Here is a 20,670-nt window from a genome sequence, read left to right on the forward strand (position 1 = left end):
AGACAGAGGTCATAGTAGCTAATCACCAGTCATTAAACAGCATTCACACAATTTTTCCACAACTGCCCAGAAACATGGAGGAGAATGGGGATGAGGGGGAAAGAAATGAGCCACCCCTGAAAAAGAAAATACACAACTGACATTTCTAGAAGTGTCCCACATACAAAGAACAAGTATTTTCTTAACCTCATTTGTTGAAGTAACCCTCCTCCCCTGGTTGTGACCGGTCTGAACCAGATGTCTAGGCCCAGAGGAGAGGCCCAAACCTGGGGAGTGAACTCAGCTGTGGGGCAGGACTGATAGAGAAAGATAGAATTGGATTGGGAGAAATGGGAGGGAAATTCAAATCCAAAGAGTTGAGTGAAAGAAAAGGGGGAAAGAGTAAAAAAAAGAAAAAAGAACCGTGGGGGAACTTGTATGCGTATACCAAAAAAGTGGTTCCCATGTTGGCCTCATTATTGCTCAGCTGCACCACCATGCACACATGTCTGACACCCTCGCTCTCTTTCTCTCTCTCTCGCTCTCTCTCTCTCTCTCACACACACAGACATATAGTCACACACAATCTGAGTCAGCCTCTCCACCTTGTTAACCACCAAGCCACACAACCCTGCTTCCTGGAAGACCCTCCATAAACGCCCCATGACCTGGCAAGGCCTCCATCATCAGATTCTATGAGCCCACTGAAGCTGAAGAAATTAAGAAAAAAAAAAGGCTCCTAGACATTTAACACCACCATAGACAAAGCTGCAGAGCACCAGCGCTGAGATACTACTAATGAAAAGCACATAAGATCTCTGTGCAGTTATCTCAGCAGAAGAGTTGTGGGCAGGAAACGGAGGAGATCAGTCCCGAGCTTTCCTAAACAAAGGTCTGGGGTCATGTGCTAGAAGTTATGAGTGCATGTGCACACGCACAACACAGACATGCATTCACAAACACATGCACAGATGTTTGCATTATGTGCATGCATGCACGTAATGCATGCATGCATCCACACATTGAAATCACACCACACAACATGATTTCGAAAAACAAAATTCTTTTTGCTCCAACTTTCACTCCACATACACACTCCTTCGTCATGCATGCATGGTCCAACAGAATACATGAAGAACTGTGGCACAGGTCAGACACAATAAAGAGACCACGGTCTTCCGGAGGAAGCTTAGATTAAATCTCACCGGGCCCAGTGCCCAGCGGGGGGGAGCGGGGGCAATGTGACCTTCAGGGAAAGGAGCCAGGGAACAGACCCAACACTCAGGCTTGTCCACCACCAAATGAGAGGGAAGGAGGGAGGGATGATGGGTGGGAGGGGGGATAGAGAGAGTTTGGGAGAGAGGAAAAGGGAGGGAGGGTTAGCAGGGAAGAGTGAAAGAAGCATAGAAAAGAAAAGACACAAAACTTGTGACTGGACAAAAGAGGGCAGGTACCAGAGACAGGTAAGGATCGTTATTTGCTGTTTCCAGGGAAACTATTTTTCGTGGAATTTATTCGATAACGGGATAGAAACACGGGCTAGCGCAGCAGTGTGTGTGTGTGTGTGAGAGAGGGAGACAGAGAGAGAGATGGACAGAGGAGAGGATAGAGGCAGAGAGGGAGAGAGGGAGAGAGAGAGAAATGTAGAAAGGGGTGTGAGAGTTTGTGCGGAGCGAGGAAAACCTTGGCTCAGATACACGGGAGCAAAAGCCTGTGCGTTTCTATAGAGACTTTACCATAACAGCTGGTACCCACTTTCTGTTCTCCTCCACCGCGTCCCTCTGCCCCCGTCATCCTTCCTTCATCATTTTCCGTCAGTGAGGGAACAGGGCTGACAAATGCAGGAGAGGCAAATATGGAGGCTGATGCCGATTATGTTTCCCCCCCCCCCCCACCTTCATCCGCTGTGTAAACATTCCTGCTAGCTTCTGCAGGGGCAAACGTGTTGCTGTTCCTTTTCAGCAGAACTGCAGTTTGTAGCAGATGGGTCACGAAGGGTTTCCAGGCAGTCCGCTGTGGTTTTCTTAGGACAGTTTGGGCCATGATCCTCATTAAAAGCTTTGCTATGAATTACCCAACTTACGTGTCTCGGAAAAATGAAATATTTGCTGGGTTATCATCCCACACTACTGCAAAAAAGAAAAAAAAAATTGGACGAAGGACAACTGAATATAATTGGGCAATGTAAGTTGCGTTAAACTGCTGGATAAACAAGCTGGTTTCAGACGTGCAGCCTATGGTGCAGACTTGCAGCCTATGGAGGGAGTGCAGTTTGCAAAAAATTGTGCGAGGATTTCATCGCTGATGGAGGTTAACATGACTGAGTTGTCTATGAGGACAGACATGCAGTGCAAACCAAGACCACCCTCGCTGTGCAGTCAGGATGGAGAACAAACTGGACTGCCTTAGGTCTGCAAGAGACAGATGGTGCTTGCATCAACGGTGCTTAATAGAGAGCTGTAGGGTTTTGTTTTCTTCTGGCTATTGTACCCCTTCTTGACTCTGGATGAAAAAAGAAAAGTTAAAAAAAACCCTTTTCTGTTACGTCCATTTCTTGGCAACAACACATGACTGGCGTCCAATTTTTGCACTTGGCATGCAGCAATGCCCAACCCAGAGGGAAATGCCTTGCAATCCTGAAAACACTGATACAGGATAGGGGGGGGTCGGTGGATGAGCGGGTGTGGCGGGATGGGGGGGGGGGGTATTTGTAAGCGGTTCCCACTGGGGTTTTCATAAGCTTTCACAGAACAAGCGTGTCCACAGTCCGAGGAACATGAACAGCTACTGAGATGTACCGTAGTCACTGAAAAATAAATAGAAATGTTCATTTCTTTTTAGAGATATTCATAAGAATGGCTGATCTCGCTCGACAACCAGCCAAGCGTGTCGCTCCATCTTCCAAACAACATTTCTCGGCTAAGCCAACGGTGGCGAGGGAAGAGAGGAGGTCCCCACTCTTCCTCTCTGGCTGCGGCTGCAGAGCGAGGGGCTGGGAGGCTCTGGAAGACCGGGAGGGGAAAGGGAACTCACACGCTCCGGGGCAGTGCCAGGGAACGCCATCAGCCTGGGAAAGGAGTTCAGAGCTGTTTTTCCTGGCTGGCTGGAGTCCGGCTCGAGGCCTCATTCTTCCGCCATGATTCACTTGTTTATCAAATTAGCCAGAAATCTTAAATAAACAGTGCGTTTATGGCTCGAACGTGGCGTGATGTTGACAGTTGTTTTCTGATGAATTACAATGGCCTTACGCCGATGGGGTTGGAGGAACAGCTGTATACAGGGGTACACGGACAAGCGCGCAGACAGGCGTGCACGCACACACACACACACACACACACAAGCAGAAAGGGGCAGATTCTGTGTAAAGTGAGATCAGTGCCGGGAATATTGTCAGCCCCACCTCAGGGAGGCATGCAGTAGAAACAACCACATATGTAGTCCCTGAAACAAGTTCCATTATCTCAGTAAATACTTCCATTTGTTCAAACATCTGTATGTCATCTACTTCCACTGAGTACTGTAGTGTGTGTGTCTGTGTGTGTGTGTGTGTGTGTGTGTGTACATATATATATGAACGTGTGCGTGTGTATTTGTATATTCTAACTAATTCAGCCCCAACACACACACACACACACACACACACACCCTGCATTGGTCTTTTGCTCCATGCATTCCATGCTCCTTGTTTAAGGGACCCTTCTGAGAAGGAGTGACTTCACTCCATGAACGCACAGCTATGCTGATCTCCTTTACACACATCTGCTGAGCACATTTACAGCACTCCTCCATCAATTACATGCCTCGCCTCGCCTCCCCGATGCTCGCCGACTTCCTCTCGCGGGTCCAAAGCGCTCTGCATGTAAACAGAACGCAAGGTACCGCTGGTGTGGCTCGAACTCACTGATCCAAACCACTCCAGAATGCCTTTAGTGTAGAGTAATATTAGAATAAATACATACATACATATACATACATAAAACAGGTTGGAAATTTTGAAATAACAACTGAACGATGCGCGCGGACGTTCCGGTCAAATCCAAGGAAGTGAATAATAATAATAATAATAATAATGTAACGTGCATGGATAAGTTGACACGTTAGCCCCTTGGCTAACGTGTCGGGCCCTTTAGTCGACTGGTTAACATTGTCGCCTGCGGTGCGGGAGATACGGGTTCGCGTCCCGGATGCGGCGTCCCGGACTGCCCCCCTGAATTCGCTGCAATTATAATAATAATAGCAATAATGGCTCGCTTAATAAATGCAAAATTAAAGCACAAGAGAAACATAACAACACAATAGACTATACAGTACAAAATAAAGGAATAAGACAACAGTGCAGTTTTAAAAGGGGATGCTAATTTTGCAAGTCTGCTTCTCCTCGGACACGTTGTTCCAGAGCCAAGGTGTCCTAAATGTCAAACGTCATCAAAACACTTTGCAGAACAAAACGAAAGTGAGAGGACGTGGGACTTTGTATTTGAGCCCCTTCTAAAAAATAAAAACGGTCACATACTGGATCCCTCAGTGAGTTATTGGCATTTCTACTCTGGTTTCCTCTGCGCCACCATGAGTTCAATGAGCTTTAGCCTTCCAAGCCCTCCTCGGTTCCTCCCCTCTGACTCCTCTCCTCTGGAGAAACCCACACAATGAGGCCTCTATTCTCCAACCTTCCCCTTCCTCCCTCTTGGGCGTATGTGTGTCTTTATTTGCACCGCTTGATCTGTAAATCAAATCAAATGGAATCGAATCAAGCTCCCCCACCCTTTCACATACAGACATACCTCACTTTTCAATGCATGTGTGAAAAAATATGTGTCTGCAGATGAGGACAATACCCACTGTAGCTTCGGGGGGGGGGTGTCCTCTGAAGGTCAAAGGTGCCTTCTCAGCAAAGTCAAATTTCTAAATAATTTGGGATGAGCCTCGATACGGTTAAGTGACAGCCTAGCGGCCTTACCTTCCTGGACGTGCACCCTGGCTAGGTGCTGGTTCTGAGGGCGCGGTACGTGTTGTAGTCTGGTTTCCGCTCTCTGAGTGAATCTGGTTCCTCTCTCGGGTCGCACAGAGAGGAGGATTAGCAGCTCGGTGGCGTCACCTCTGCGGTAGCGCTCGGCATTGCAAAATCCCAGTGGTTCTGTACCACAGGCCCAAGAGAAAACTGTGGACTCGCTTTGTTCAAGTCGTTGCTAGATAGCTGCTGATTCTTTTAATCCCGCTGTCCTGATGTTGCACCCTCGACCAGATGTTCCTTGTAAAGAAAACTCTGCATCTCATTAAGAGATCAATAAAAACGAAACCAAAAAAGGCTGTTAGCAAAATCTGGTGGGAATGACCTTGGTTTGGCATTATGTATTTTGTGTTGCATCAGAAGATACTTTTAACGATGGGAATTTTATCCTGCGGTGTGTAACTTCTGTCGTAAAACGATGGCTTTTTGAACTTACAGGGCGGAGACGGCTGAGTTTCTGCTTAGCTGGCCAGCAGAAACTCGGGAGTAGTGTAGGGAGGAAGGCTGTCGTATACAAAACATTTTGACGGTGTTTGGATGTGAAAGGTCAGTTTTAGTTGATATGGCAGCTGGAAGTGGTGATGGTGGAGACAGCAGCGGTTACGGCGTGTGTGACCGCTTCTGCTTACTAATTCAAATATCGGTGCTTTAACGCCTTGAAAAAAGAACATCAACCTGCACTTTCTGCTCTCTCTATCTCAGGACCATGAAGGTCAGCGTGGGAATTCTTTCTGCATTGGCTCTGTTCCTCCTGATGGGGGCAGTGTTCACTCAGAGAGCTCGGCCGAGGAAGCCTACAAAGAGGCCCACCGTTGCCAAGAGGCCCACCGTGCGCCTGCCGAGTCCTCCACCACCACTTGAGCCCAAGGAGCCCACAGACTTCCCTCCACCCATCCTGGGTCCCCCGTCCATGTTCGCCGACTGCCCACGGGAGTGTTTCTGCTCCCCTTCCTACCCAAACGCCCTCAACTGCGAGAACCGCAACATCCGCACGATTCCCGTCATCCCGTTCAGAACCCACTATTTGTACCTGCAGAACAACTTTGTCACTGAGGTGACAGCGGATCCTTTCATCAATGCCACCGAGCTCCGCTGGGTCAACCTGGCCAACAACCGCATCAAACGAATAGACAGACAGGTCAGAGGGTTTCTCTGGTCACAGGCATATACTTTACAGTAGCACCACCACTGACAGCATGCCACTGACAGGGACACGAGCACACGGAATAACTAAATCCACGATAACTGCAATTCCTAAAGCGATCCAAATGAGCCTGGGCTTTGTATTTCTTGTGCAGGTGTTTGAGAAGGTCCCGGGGCTGCTGTACCTCTATATACAGCGCAACCAGCTGAAGGAGGTCCCTTCAAATCTCCCAGCGACCCTGGAGCAGCTACGCCTGGGCAGGAACCATATTTCCAAGATCCCATCTGGGGCCTTCAGCAAAATGGAGCACCTGACTCTGCTGGACCTATACCATAATGAGGTATACTTTTTTTTTTTTAAGAAAAGGGGAGTCAGCCTTTGTGATATTGCACTGTATGGCTGGGGGGTGGGGGGGATCTAATGCGGTTACAATTTAGAGATCCATAACAGATTAGGTGCTAACGGTCCTTGACTAAGATATATCACATAGTGCCATTAACCCAAAGGGGGATGGAAAGTGTGTGTGTGTGTGTGTGTGTGTGTGTGTGTGTGTGTGTGTGAGAGAGAGTGAGTGAGTGAGAGAGTTCTTTCAACAGAGGGGATATGGCATTCCCTCGCATCCCCTGCTCAAATCGACCCCTGGATGTTATGACATCAGCAGTTTATTACTGTGAACCTGCTGTCTTGTCCTCCTAGTTAAGTGACAACGACCTGGGGAGAAACACCTTTAAAGACCTGAAGAACCTGATGCAACTCAACCTAGCCCACAACATCCTGAAAAAGATGCCACCTGGCATCCCCAACGGCCTCATACAGCTCTTTTTGGATAAGAACCGTATAGATGACATCCCAAAGCAAGTATACAATACATTCGCCGGATGACAAAATCACAACGTTATTAAACCACACTCATTCACAGCTGAATACACACACACACACACACACACACACACACACACACACACACACACATTAACGCAGGAAGGGGGGTTGCAGCTCCCCATAGTGGTGGGTGCAGCCCCCCCCCCCCCCAGTAGTGGCAGGTAGCTGTGTAACATCTTAGACACAACACTATGCCTAAGTTTTCCTAACGTACAAACGCAAAATCAATAAATAAACCATAAGACGTACCTTTATTTTAAACAGTGGGTGGGGCTGCGTGGAATGTACATTTTTCACAATAAAGCGAACAAACACTCCATTCCAAATCTGCTACACACGCGCCTTAAAAACAAAACAATGACGTCATACTGTACCGCGGGAGGCGGTCGCTCGGACTGTCGGCGGTTCTGCGCTGGGGGAGCGCAATGGCTGATGGGACTGATTGTGTTTTGATGATGTGGTGTTCATGTTGTGGTAGTTCTTGTGTTGTTGTTATGGGGGTTCGACTCAGACTAAGTAGGAGACCATTTATTATATTGACTAACTGACTGTAGGACCGTGATTGGGACTGATGTCGTCACTTGCGTCATGGGGGTGGGGGCTGGGTATCACGACATTTTTCTTGCTCGAGTCACGTTATCCAGATGCCGGCTCTGGCTGGTCTGGCCTTCCGGGAGAATGCCGGTCACTTACATGTATTTGAAAACACAAAAACTACGGCGGTTAGGGTTAGGATAGTTTTTGTGTTTTCAAATATATGTAAGTGACCGGCATTCTCCCGGGAGGCCAAGAACAACTTGCAAGAAAAACTTGGCCCATACTAATGCATTGGATACAAGTTCGTGGTGCCGGACAAGAAAATGTCAGTGACATCCTGTCTCCCAGCACGATTTCATAGATTAAAGGCCGTGACTATGACACAAAATCTCGTGATTCTGGGCTGCAGTTCTGGTCCGTTCTGGCCGGTATCTCTTGACTCATTCTTTCAAGCCGGCTCGCCACAATACTTTTCATATTATTTGGCAGCACCCCTACCTAAAACATCTTCCCGCGCGCCTGCACACACACACATACACACACACACACACACACACACACACAGAGGGAGACAGAGAAAGAGAGAGAACGAGAGCGAGAGAGAGAGAGAGAGAGAGAGAGAGAGAGAGAGAGAGAGCGAGAGAGAGAGAGAGAGAGGGAGAGGGAGGGAGGGAGATACCTATCTATTTACACACCAAACACTGCACTTGGATGAAATGTCAAAATTGTAAGTTCTCTCTCTCTCTCCCTCCCTCTCTCTCTCTCTCTCTCTCTCCCTCTCTCTCTCTCTCTCTCTCTCTCTCTCTCCTCTCTCTCTCTCTCTCTCTCTCTCCCTCTCCCTCCCCCCCCCCCTCTCTCTCACACACACACACACATACAGAGACTACTTCCAAGGCTTCACCCACCTGGCTTTTGTCAGGTTGAACTACAACCAGCTGAGCGATAAAGGAGTTCCTAAAGCTGTGTTCAATGTGTCCACTCTGCTGGACCTGCAGTTGTCCCACAACCAACTGGCCTCTGTCCCGCTCTTCAATGCCCATCTTGAACACCTCCACCTCAACCACAACAGCATTGAGAGTGAGTAACTAGTAACCATTCTTCATTACAATACAAGAAATTACTCAACATATCTTTTCAATGTTTGGCCTCTGTTGAATAAATTCGTATCCATTTCATGTTGCGCTAACTTATCTTCCAGGCCTAACTTGTTCATTAAAGTGGTCTCTGGTGGCACTTTGCTATGAGTATGAATGGGGCAGCGTCCGAGTGATGTCACAGCATCGCTGTCGCTATGGACGCGTCACAGGAAGTCAGATGTGCGGAGCACGTTAGACAGTACAGCGTGGTTGTGTTTACAACACCAACTCACGTTTATGCTTTCATATATCCGATCATATTAAATAACGCAAAAAAAAACAACACAAAAAAACGAAGAAAAATACAACAAACTGCTTACTTCTAATGTAGTCTGGCGCATCCGATGTCTGACTTCCGTTTGCTGCGAAGCCTCCGCTTCCGCTCGGGGAGGGCTAAAAATAGCTCATGGACGCTGGTCTGATTGTGCCTGTACTTAAACATCATCGTTATTGGTGTCTACTTGCGCTGTTTTCCTGTTTTCTGACCTGTGGTGGTAAAAATCAGCTTAGTCCCATGATTCTTATATTAACCGTCTCTTGAGCGCCTAAACAAAATGCACGTAACACGACTTGCATTCCTGGCTTTGATAGAATTACTGCGTGATGCTCTGGGATGCCAGCTGGCAACGTTTGAACTTGTTTGCTAACTGCTGATTGTCTTGCTCAAGTGTCTGCCAAATGACTGGATTTGAATGTAAATATCATATGGAGCTAATCAGTAGGTACAGCCACGTGTGCCATGACAGATAGATGAGATAGAAAACTCTGAACAGGGGCGTCCGGGTGGCGTGGCGGTCTACTCCGTTGCCTACCAACACGGGGATCGCCGGTTCGAATCCCTGTGTTGCCTCCGGCTTGGTCGGGCGTCCCTACAGACACAATTGGCCGTGTGTGCGGGTGGGAAGCCGGATGTGGTTATGCATCCTGGTCACTGCACTAGCGCCTCCTCTGATCGGTCGGGGCGCCTGTTCAGGGGGGAGGGGGAACTGGGGGGAATAGCGTGATCCTCCCACGCGCTACATGCCCCTGGTGAAACTCCTCACTGTCGGGTGAAAAGAAGCGGCTGGCGACTCCACATGTATCGGAGGAGGCATGTGGTAGTCTGCAGCCCCCCCCCCCCACCGGATCGGCAGAGGGGGGCGGAGCAGCGACCGGGATGGCTCGGAAGAAGAAAAAAGGGGGGGGGGTCCTACCAACAAAAAAAAGACTCTGAACAGGCGCATTTTCAAAAATCCGTTGTTATAAATTGTTCTCTACTAACGACTTATAAAGTTTAGTATTTCTTTGAAGATGTGAAATTTTCACTAGGGGGACGTAGCGCGTGGGAGGATCACGCCATTCCCCTCAGTTCACCTCCCCCACGAACAGGGACCCCGACCGACCAGAGGAGGCGCAAGTGCAGTGACCAGGACACATACCCACATGCGGCTTCCCGCCCGCAGACACGCCCAGTTGTGTCTGTAGCGGTTAGCGCAGTCGCCTCACAGCGAGAAGGTCCTGGGTTCGAGCCCCGGGGTAGTCCAACCTTGGGGGTCGTCCCGGGTCATCCTCTGTGTGGAGTTTGCATGTTCTCCCCGTGTCTGTGTGAGTTTCCTCCGGGGGCTCCGGTTTCCTCCCACATTCCAAAGACATGTGGGACAGGTGAATCAGCCGTACTAAATTGTCCCTAGGTGTGTGTGTGTGTGTGTGTGTGTGTGTGTGTGTGTGTGTGTGTGTGTGTGTGTGTGTGTGTGTGTGTGTGTGTCAGTCCTGTGATGGACTCCAGCATCCCCGCGACCCTGAGAGCAGGATAAGTGGTTTGGATAATGGATGGATGGACTGATGGATGGACTGATAGATGGATGGATGGATGGATGGATGGATGGATGGATGGATGGATGGATGGATGGACGGATGGATGGATGGACTGATAGATAGATGGATGGATGGATGGATGGATGGATGGATGGATGGATGGACGGACTGATAGATAGATGGATGGATGGATGGATGGATGGATGGATGGATGGATGGATGGATGGATGGATGGATGGATGGATGGATGGACGGATGTGAAAGAGTGAACACGGAGTGGTTTTACTTGTCTCTTACACCAACTGGTTTCAACAACCACGTTGATATAATTCCAGTAAAACAACACATATGGTTTGCCCATAGAAAATATTTTCTTTTCTTTTTTTTGTTGTTGTAGGTATTCATGTATGTAAGATTTGGTATCTAGTTATCCTTTTTACCCCAGAACTTTCTCCTGTTAACATAATTAATTCAACCAAGGGGCGGGGGTGCACAGCTTCGCGTCCAACCCAGAGATAATGAACTCATCACCCAAGGGAGCAGAGTTTATGGTCTGTGAAAAACCTTCTGCATGACTTAAAAATGCGAGTAATCCCAACCAGCCAGAAACAAGTACAGCCCACTGCTAAAGCTGCGCGCCCAGAAACATGCGTTTTGCGTCTGAGTCCATGCAACATTTATATGCTCACAGAGCAGCCCTTACGAATACTGTCCAGGAACGCATTACAGTAAGTCACATCAAACCAGATCAAACCAGATAAACTGCTGCTGTGGTCGCTAATGATTTAGTGCTACACAGGGTTCTATCAGGGTATTGGTGAACTTGTAGTTTAGAAAAAGTGAATCTCTCTCTCTCTATATATATATAGTATATATACACCGATCAGCCAAAATATAAATACCACTGATAGGTAAGTGAATCACACTGATTATCTCGTGACAGTGGCACCTGTCATGGGGTGGGACATATTAGGCAGTGGGTGAATACTCGCTTCTTGAAGTTGTGTTGGAAGTAGGGGGACAAGGTAAGCATAAGGATCTGAGTACCTTTGACAAGGGCCAAACTGTGATGGCTAGACGACTGGGTCAGAGCATCTCCAAACCAGCAGGTCTTCTGGGGTGTTCCCAGCATGCAGTAGTCAGTATCTAGCCAGCGGCGGCTGGTGTGAGGAGTTTTTTGAGGGGGGGGGGGCGCAGTTTACCTTGGCGCAGCACACCCGACAGCTGCTTTAATGTCTACACCGTCGCAGAGTTATCAAGGACAATGTAGCCTATAGAGTTTATCAGGGCTCGTGGACGGTGGATGATTGACGGTCGAGATGAGGTTTGACTGCCACGAGAATTGTCCAATCACATTCGATCAAAAAAAACATTAAAACAATACCAATTTGCTGCCGATAAAAGTGGGAGTGTTCGTGGCACACAGAACTGCGCCCCCGGGAAAATCTGAAGAAACCAATCAGACAGCAGCCTCAGCTCACCTACTCGCCACAAGTTTGAGGGCTTACATAAGGTCTCGTTTAGCCGGCGCCCCTCACCCAGGAAGTATATGTATTCAGACAGAAATCAACCAAATACCATTTGGAACCAATATTTAATGGCTGCTGACAGGCGCTCACAGATTGAAAACACTTTTATTTCATCATTATTTGCATTATACAACTAAATTATATTTAACATGTTTAAGTAGATTTTCATCTCTTGACATTTGAAGGGGGCGGCGCCCCAGCGCCCTGTACTAGCCAGCCACCACTGGTACCCAAGGAAGGACAACCGGTGAACCGGCGACAGGGTCATGGGTGCCCAAAGCTCCCTAGTGCGTGTGGGGATTGAAGGCTAGCCGGTCTGGTTCGATCCCACAGAAGAGCTAGTGTAGCTCAAACTGCTGAGAAGGTTGATGCTGCCTATGACAGACAGGTGTCAGAACACACAGCACATCACAGCTTGTTGCGGATGGGGCTGTGTAGCCGCAGACCAGTCAGAGTGCCCATGGTGACCCCTGTCATTTGATTGTGTGTGTGTAGTGTGTGTGTGTGTGTGTGTGTGTGTCAGGTTTTCTATCCTAATGAGGAACAAATGTCAAGTCAATTTTATTTGTATAGCCCAATATCACAAATTACAAATTTGCCTCAGTGTCCCCATAGAAAAACCTCTCGGTGGCATGGCAGTCTATTCCGTTGCCTACCAACACGGGGATCGCCGGTTCGAATCCCCGTGTTGCCTCCGGCTTTGTCGGGTGTCCCTACAGACACAATTGACCGTGTCTGCGGGTGGGAAGGCGGATGTGGGTATGTGTCCTGGTCGCTGCACTAGCGCCTCCTCTGGTCGGTCGGGGCGCCTGTCCGGGGGGGAGGGGGAACTGGGGGGAATAGCACGCTCCTCCCACGTGCTACGTCCCCCTGGCGAAACTCCTCACTGTCAAGTAAAAAGAAGCGGCAGGCGACTCCACATGTATGGAGGAGGCGTGTGGTAGTCTGCAGCCCTCCCCGGATTGACAGATGGGGTGGAGCAGCGACGCGGAAGAGGGGGCTAATTGGCCAGATACAGTTGTGTGTGTGTGTGTGGAGGGAGGGAGGGAGGGAGGGAGGGAGGGGGAATAAAAAATAAAATAAAAAAAGGATAGGAAAATCTGAAACCACCTACCTTATGGGGACATTTTATCGGTCCTCGTGAGGAAAAGGGTCTATTTGAGGGTTGGGAGTTGGGTTTAGCGTTAAGGTTATAATTAGGATTAGATCAAGGTTAGGGTAAGGGTTAAGGTTAGGCATGTAGTTATGATGGTTAGGGTTAGGGTTAAGGGCTAGGGAATTAATGTAGTCAGTGAGGGGTCCCCACAAGTATAGAGTGACATGGTGTGTGGGTGTGTGCGTGAGAGAGAGCCTATCCCATTGACTTCTGGGATAGGCTCCAGCATCCCGCGACACCAGTTGGGATAATGGAATAGGGGGGAAATTACAATGTTACAGTTTCATGTAGCAGACGCTTTTATCCAAAGCGACGTGCATCTGAGAGTTAATACAACACAAGCAAGGAGCTAGTCAGCAGGCGACAATGCAAGTAAGTGCCAAAAAACTAGGTCCAATTCCGATACGACATAGGTGTCAACAGGCAGTGCACAAGGCAAGGCATAGGGTGCATAGAAGTGTTGTTTTTTTTTTTTTTAATACCATCAAGTGTGTGTGTGTTCGTGAAAGAGTTGGGGTCTTCAGCTTCTTCTTAAAGATGGAGAGGGACTCAGCGGATCGAATGGAGTTCGGTAACTCCTTCCACCACCGGGGAACTACAGAAGGGTCTGGCTAGTGACTTAGGGCCCCGTTGTGGCGGAAGTGCCAGGCGCCTTTCATTGGCAGAGCATAGTGAGGCGGGACTGAGTACAGACCTGAGTGAGGGAGTTCAGGTAGGCAGGAGCCGTTTTAGTTGCTGTTTTGTAAGCGAGCATCAAGGTTTTGAATTTGATGCGGGCAGCAACTGGGAGCCAGTGGAGGGATATGAACAGCAGTGACATGTGCTGTTTTGGGTTGGTGGAAGTGCATGCAGGGAGACCTGCCAGTAAGGAGTTACAGTAGTCAGTGCGTGATATTACCAGAGCCTGTACCATGAGTTGTGCTGCATGCTCAGACAGGTAGGGCCTAATTTTCCAGATATTGATTGATTGTACAGGAAAAATCAGCACGACCGAGCAATCAAGGCCACGTTAACCTTAAAGGTTAGTTGGTCATCAATCATGACACCCATGTTTAGGGCAGACTTTGTGGGCATGAGCTGGATATTGATCTGTTGTTGCATGTATGGACTGGCTGGGATGACAAGGGGCTCAGGGCAGAGCCTGCGATACCAAGCTCAGTGAGTGTGGAGAGGAGGATTTGGTAGTTAACCGTGTAAAAGGCAGCTGACAGATCTAGCAGCAATAAAGCTGAGGACAGACCTGCAGCTCTAGCCAAACGCAGCGATTCCATTACCGACAGGAGTGCAGTCTCGGTAGAATGACCCCACTTAAAGCCAGACTGGTTCGGATCGTACAGAATGTTCTCAGAATGGAATTCGGAGACTTGTAATCTAAAACGCACAGTTCCAGTCTCCCATCATCTTAAACGGTGGGGTGAGAAAGGTGTGCTCTACAAATAAACTTGCCTCACTCTAGAAGAAAGGGGTTCTTGTCTTGTGTGGAGATGAGATTAACTCTTCTTGTGATCAACGGTGAAGATAACCCGGAAAGGTTGCTAAGTGGTCCCATGCTATGCTTTAAATCTGATAACTGTGGCCAAATCATGGTTTCTGTGAGTTTCTTGCTTGGTTAACATCAGTTGGACACCTTTATACGAGATGAAGGGGGGGGGGTCACTTTGCAGACCCAATTAGAAAAATGCTCTTGATATTTATCTCTGGTGAAATTCCCAAGGAGTGTGCATGAGAGAATTTGAATTTTAAAACAAGTCTTTATTAAACAAGAAACAGACTTCTAACAATACGAACAAAAAGTAACTCTTTCACATTAACCTGTCCAATAAAGACTTCATTTTCCATCACAGATTCTCATATCAACAGAGATATTTACAAAACCCATTATTAGCACTACAGTTGGTATGTAGACAAAAAAGGATCTTAACTGCAAATTTAATAGTGAAGTCAATTGAACTCTACTTGCATAGCCCAACATCACGAAACCCTTAGACCCTCGCATCGGTAAAGAACAACTCCCTAAAAACTTTAACAGGGAGAAAAAAAGTAGGAAAAAACCTCGGGGAGAGCAACAGAGGAGGGATCGCTCTCCCAAGACTGACAACGGGCAATGGCTGTTGTGTTTACACAATTTACATAAATAAATAAACTAACAATACAGCCAGAACTTTCCTTCGTTACACAAATTAGAAAAAGAAAACCAGATTTTCATCATCTCCCACTGAGCCCAATACTCCTCCAAGTTCCGGAAAAAGGTCATTTCTGTTTGGGTGCTCTGCTCCCCTGTTGTAGTCCCTCAGCATCTTCAGCTCCTCTTCAGAGAGTTTTTAATCCACAGATTTAAAATGTCTCATGTGCGGCATGCAGACCTCATGTTGAGCAGCTGTGCTACCGCCTCAGTGTTGGCGAGTCCTGATCCTGCTGCGGTCACTAAGCGCTGTATGGTGGTGTTCCTGGCGGAAACCAGTTCCGGGGAAAATCCTGAGTGTGCTGATCTTGGACATCCAACCTGGCTCCATGAATCAGGATCCCCTCCAACAGCCAGTGCAAGAAAGCTGCAGGCTCCAACCTTTCAGTCTTGGTTGTGTGGTCTGGATCGTCAAGGCTCACCTGTTCCCCATTCCCTGAGTAGCATTTCTGTTCACCTGCGCCCCATTTACCTGATTGCCCCTGCTTTACTCACCTGTTCCCCATTCCCTGATTGACTTGCCATTTCTGTTGCTGCCCATGCTTTACTCACCTGTTCCCCATTTCCTGATTGGCATTTCTGTTCCTGCCCTGCTCACCTGCACCCCATTTACGCAATTGGGTTGTCCCGACTCTTTGTCGGATCGTTATGTTGACTTTTGGTAGCCGGATGAGTCACATCTTGTCTCGAGCCTCCCTTGCTGTCTGAAAGTCTGTTTTGTTTTATTAAAGCATTGTTCTAGTCCAGTCTGTCTCCGCTGTCTGCATTTGGGTCCTCAATTCCTGCTCCCGGTGTGACATTCGCACATATAGTATCCAGGTAGCAGTTTCTTTAGAAACTCAGCCTCCTTATGCATGACAGTCCTGACGGTGAACTCATCGTCCTTGGTCAGATAAAAATTTGACCTGCTTGCTCCCGGGTTGGACAGCTCGATCAGGGGCTCATCAGCGAGTACAGGTAGTCATCCAGTCTGATGCCGAACAATTCTCTGAAATAGCGCAAAGCCACAGGAACGTAGGTTTTGAAGCAAAAGCCTGGGAAATAGTGGGCTGGGGTCAAATTACTGCCCTCGCTGGGGAAGACGATAGAAGTCCTGCATCAACACGTCTCTCCGGCTTGGCGCTCAGGTTACCCACCATGTAACCTATACCCAGCTGGATGGCACCTTCTCAGGGCGGAGGATGTGGTCTCTCCTGAGGCATCCACCCTAATCTTCTTCCCCTGACTAGGCTGGCCTTAGGATGAATGCATCTCTGCGATGAAGGCCTTCTTTGCAGCAGTATTGGTAATATGTTTGGCATCCCTTTTGTTGGGGGCGAGTCAGCACGTGATCAAGTCAGTTCTACGGGTTGCTGTGGAATTCAGGAGTGCTAGCTTGACAATGATTGGCACTGGCATAGCAGTTTGGGAGGAGGAGACATCCTTCCCTTGTGCATAAAAGACAGAAAGATTATATAAACGGGTAGAGGAAGATCACCCAGTGCAACACACTGATGACCTTACTTATTTAGTCTTTAACGTTTTACAACCTTTTCCTTTATTGGTCTTAAGCATCTTTCTGAGAGCTGTTGTTTTCTGAAACGTAACCTTTTTTCATCCAACAAATCATAACCAACTACTTTCTGCAAAGACGACACACTTTCAATAAAATGTCATGTATCTGGAAAACACTCATACTTTCGCAGATTTTCCAAAAGTGTCATGTAAGAAACCATTAATTTCCTCTAGCCAGTACAGATCTCCACTGTGAGACGGCGAGTCTGTAACAGAGATAGTCAGTCAGTGTCATGCCCTATTTCCTCCATCTTATCCTCACCAGCAACACTCTCCATAATGCCCAACTCACCCTTTCTCTCCTTTGTACCACCAGCCTGACTTTGGTCAGGTCCAGCTGCTGGCCATTTTCCTTCCTCTGCTGTCTCCTGCTGCCGGTGTTTCCTCTACTCCTTTTCTTCTGTTGGGACAGCCGAGCTATCATCATTTCCTCACTGACCCAAAACCTCGCTAACATCCGCCTTTTTACATTGATCAAAAGCGGAGATTAGCGGGGTTTTTTGCGGGGTTTTTGGCCAGTGGGAATAACATTCTCACTGCCTGAATCAACTCGCTTTTCCCCTGCCTGCCCGCTGTATCCCTCTCCCGCCTTGGGCTCAGTCGGCAGGGCACCGCAGCAGCGGCATCCGCTGGCTCCTCATCGTGACGACTGGCGGAGCACCGGTGTTAGTGCGCTCCTCGGCCGGCCCGTCCCCCCCGGCTCAGGGCGCCCCTCAGCTGTCCTGTGAGGACAAGCGTTCCACTTGTGCCCCACATCCCCACACTCAAAGCACTTAATACTGCCTGTGCTGGCGTCCACCATGTAATGTCCCTCCCCATGTTTTACTCTGAAGGAAACCTCCATGTGACGGACAACTCAGACACATGAACGCCTGTCTCCGGAGGGACCGGACGCGTTTCAGTTTATCGTTTGTACAGCCTAACCCCACAGTCCTAAAACTGCTCGCCAGCGTTCCGAAGCTCTGCAGCTCCCGCTCCAACACCTCAGTTGGAAATGAACGGGGGAACACCAGAGACTGACCCGGGTGGAAGGCACGGCACGCGCGGAAACCTGCAGATAGATGCCGCTCAGACAGGCGCCGCTCACTATTGGTTCAGCCACAAAACGCTCCCTTTTCAGGGAAACAACTGCACATTTGTTCATGCTGGAGGCGTAGGACAGGTTGGCGTGTCCCACACGGTCTCCCACAGCCAGGAGAACCGCCTCTGTCAGAACAAATGGATCGGGCAAAACGCGCAGTCCATGTCGGATAGACACAAAACACACAGACTACAGCAAATGTAGCCCACGACCAAAAAATAAAAACAAACCCAATCTGAAACCATCAGCCCTAAAGACCAAAAAAAAAAACTACTTTAAATTGGATAAATATATCGAACTTACAAACAGCAGGTTGCTCTCACCAAACACATTCACTCACACACAGACTCCCAGCATGCACCGAGAGAGAGAGAGAGAGAGAGAGAGAGAGAGAGAGAGAGAGAGAGAGAGAGAGAGAGAGAGAGAGAGAGAGAGTGAGTCCTTGCTACAGACAGGTGACAAATTAATGGACCCCTACACTGAGGGGGTCTGGGGGCTCTGTTATACTGTGGGGGCATTTTCCTGGCATGGTTTGAGTCTACTTGTCCCCCTAGAAGGAAGGTTCGCTGCAAATCAATACAAAGTTATTCTGAGTAATCGCCTTTATCCAATGATGAAACATTTCTATGCTGATGGGAGTGGTCTCTTCCAGGATGACAATGCACCCATCCACAGGGCACGACGAGTTAGACAGCGCTCTCCACCACCACCATCCCAACACCAAAGGAGGGAATATCTTTTGAAAGAATGGTGCTCCATGTCTCCAGTAGAGTCCAGACACTTGTAGGACCTATGACAAGGCGCAATGAAGCTTTTCTGGAGGCTTGTGGTGGCCCAACACCTTATCAAGACACTCTGTTTGGTTTTTCCTTTAATGTGTCACCAGTCTATATATTGCTGTATACAGTCTACTGTGTACAGAATGTGTGTAATCCACCTTATCTCAAGACATTGTCACTTGTTTTAGATTTTAAGACTCAACAAGTGATTGAATGTCTTCGTCAGGTGAATGTTTTTTTGTCAACTGGTATTGTGGGTAACTGGGTTTCCCCTTTCTTGCAAGGTATCAATGGCACCCAAATCTGTCCACTTAGCCTGCAGGCTGACCTGAATGATGACAAACTGACGCCCAGATTGAGGTATGCCAACATCGGTTTACAACACATGTCGTTGCACAGCAAGCATTGCACAACAACCCAAACCCGCATGGTTTCACTGTTTGAAAAGAAAGTGTCGTAAAAATGGAAGTGCAGATCTGGGTTAGGTGTCAAGGCATAAGCATGCTAAGCATCTGTGTTCTTAATGCCGTTTTTATTGGTACTTCAGGTACTTGCGTCTGGATGGGAATCACCTAAATCCCCCTGTCCCTCTGGATGTCATCATGTGCTTCAGACACCTTCACTCCATTGTCATCTAGAACAGCCATGTCTTGAGGCCGTCGGGCACGTGCATGCACGCACGGTGCACGTATACACAGGAACACACAAACACGCCGTTGTGTACAGATTGAGGTGAAGGCTAGAAGGTGCTAACTGAAACGAAGAACAAGGTACACTCTCACTCTCTCTCTCTCTCTCTCTCCCACTCTCTCTCTCTCTCCCACTCTCTCACTCACACACACACACACACACACACACACACACACACACACACACACACACACACACACACACACACACACACACACACTGCATATCACATTCTTATCAAATGGACCCTGATCAAGAGAAACACCTTTACGGTCTTGACATGTACGAGGTGATTGATTAATGTTCATCATTTTCATAAGTTTCACAGTTGCCAGATTCCAGAGTGTTAAACCAATGTAGAATAAGGAAAAGTCAGTTGGGTCCAGATGAGAAAAAGAGAACAAATCTCTTTGACCAAGGCACTCCGTGTAATTAAAATGTCTATTGAAACTTAGACATATCCAAAAAGGACCTAAAAATGTTAGGTCCTTTTTTGGATATGTCTAAGTTTCAATAAAGACATTTTAATTACACGGAGTGCCTTGGTCAGAGAGATTTGTTCTCTTTTTCTCATCTGAAACTACTAACCTTGGACCAAAGACCACCCAACAAATATATTACTTAACTACAGAGAGGACTGAGCACGCCACTGACTCCAAACATAGTCAGTTGGGTCCTTTCAAAGAATGGATGTATTTGCATTATATATACATTTTTTTTGTTTGTTTGGGGGTTTTTTTGTATGTAGGAGTTTTTAGAGTTTACCTGTAAGTTTATGTCCATAATTATACAGATGCAATAGTAGTAAAGACTACAATGAGAGTGAAAATACAGGTACATCGACAGACGTGCTACAGTGCAAAGGGGTAGTTATGCTCATGGCAGGATTGGGACACAATGTACCAAGAGCTGGGTTAGATAGAGCTGTCACTCCTGGACAACTGCTGTAAATGTCCAGGTTCAAACCTAACTACCGTGTAGTTGAATCTGTCCTTGATGTGCCTGTGTTTTTTTTGTTTTGTTTTGTTTTTGTTTTTGTTTTGTTTTTCAAGGTTCCCCATATAAAGATGTCTTTTTCCCCCATGTCATCTATGTATAAAGCAGCTTTGTATAAATGGTAGGAAATAAAGTCTTTGATCAGTTATGGGTGTAGCATTAACTGAGTGGAATTTCGCTGCAGTGTTTTGCAGACGAACTCGGCACACATACCTGAGGTACG

General features: G+C 47.8%; 1 protein-coding gene across 2 annotated transcripts; it reads left to right on the top strand.

The window, feature by feature from the left end:
- Positions 1–1,348: 1,348 nt before the first annotated feature.
- prelp (proline/arginine-rich end leucine-rich repeat protein) lies at positions 1,349–19,865 on the top strand. Of its 2 annotated transcripts, none has more exons than XM_056274095.1 (7): positions 1,349–1,442; positions 5,690–6,125; positions 6,286–6,471; positions 6,828–6,985; positions 8,431–8,627; positions 19,046–19,121; positions 19,309–19,865. In XM_056274095.1, exons 2-7 carry the CDS (start codon positions 5,694–5,696, stop codon positions 19,397–19,399), a joined length of 1,140 nt encoding a protein of 379 aa, XP_056130070.1. In that variant the 5' UTR covers positions 1,349–1,442; positions 5,690–5,693; the 3' UTR covers positions 19,400–19,865. The 2 variants fall into 2 exon arrangements, with proteins under 2 accessions (XP_056130070.1, XP_056130071.1); XM_056274096.1 differs by lacking the exon at positions 1,349–1,442 and adding an exon at positions 5,426–5,533.
- Positions 19,866–20,670: the final 805 nt, after the last annotated feature.

Source organism: Lampris incognitus, chromosome 2 (genome assembly GCF_029633865.1).
Source record: "Lampris incognitus isolate fLamInc1 chromosome 2, fLamInc1.hap2, whole genome shotgun sequence".
NCBI classification, from domain to species: Eukaryota; Metazoa; Chordata; class Actinopteri; order Lampriformes; family Lampridae; genus Lampris; species Lampris incognitus.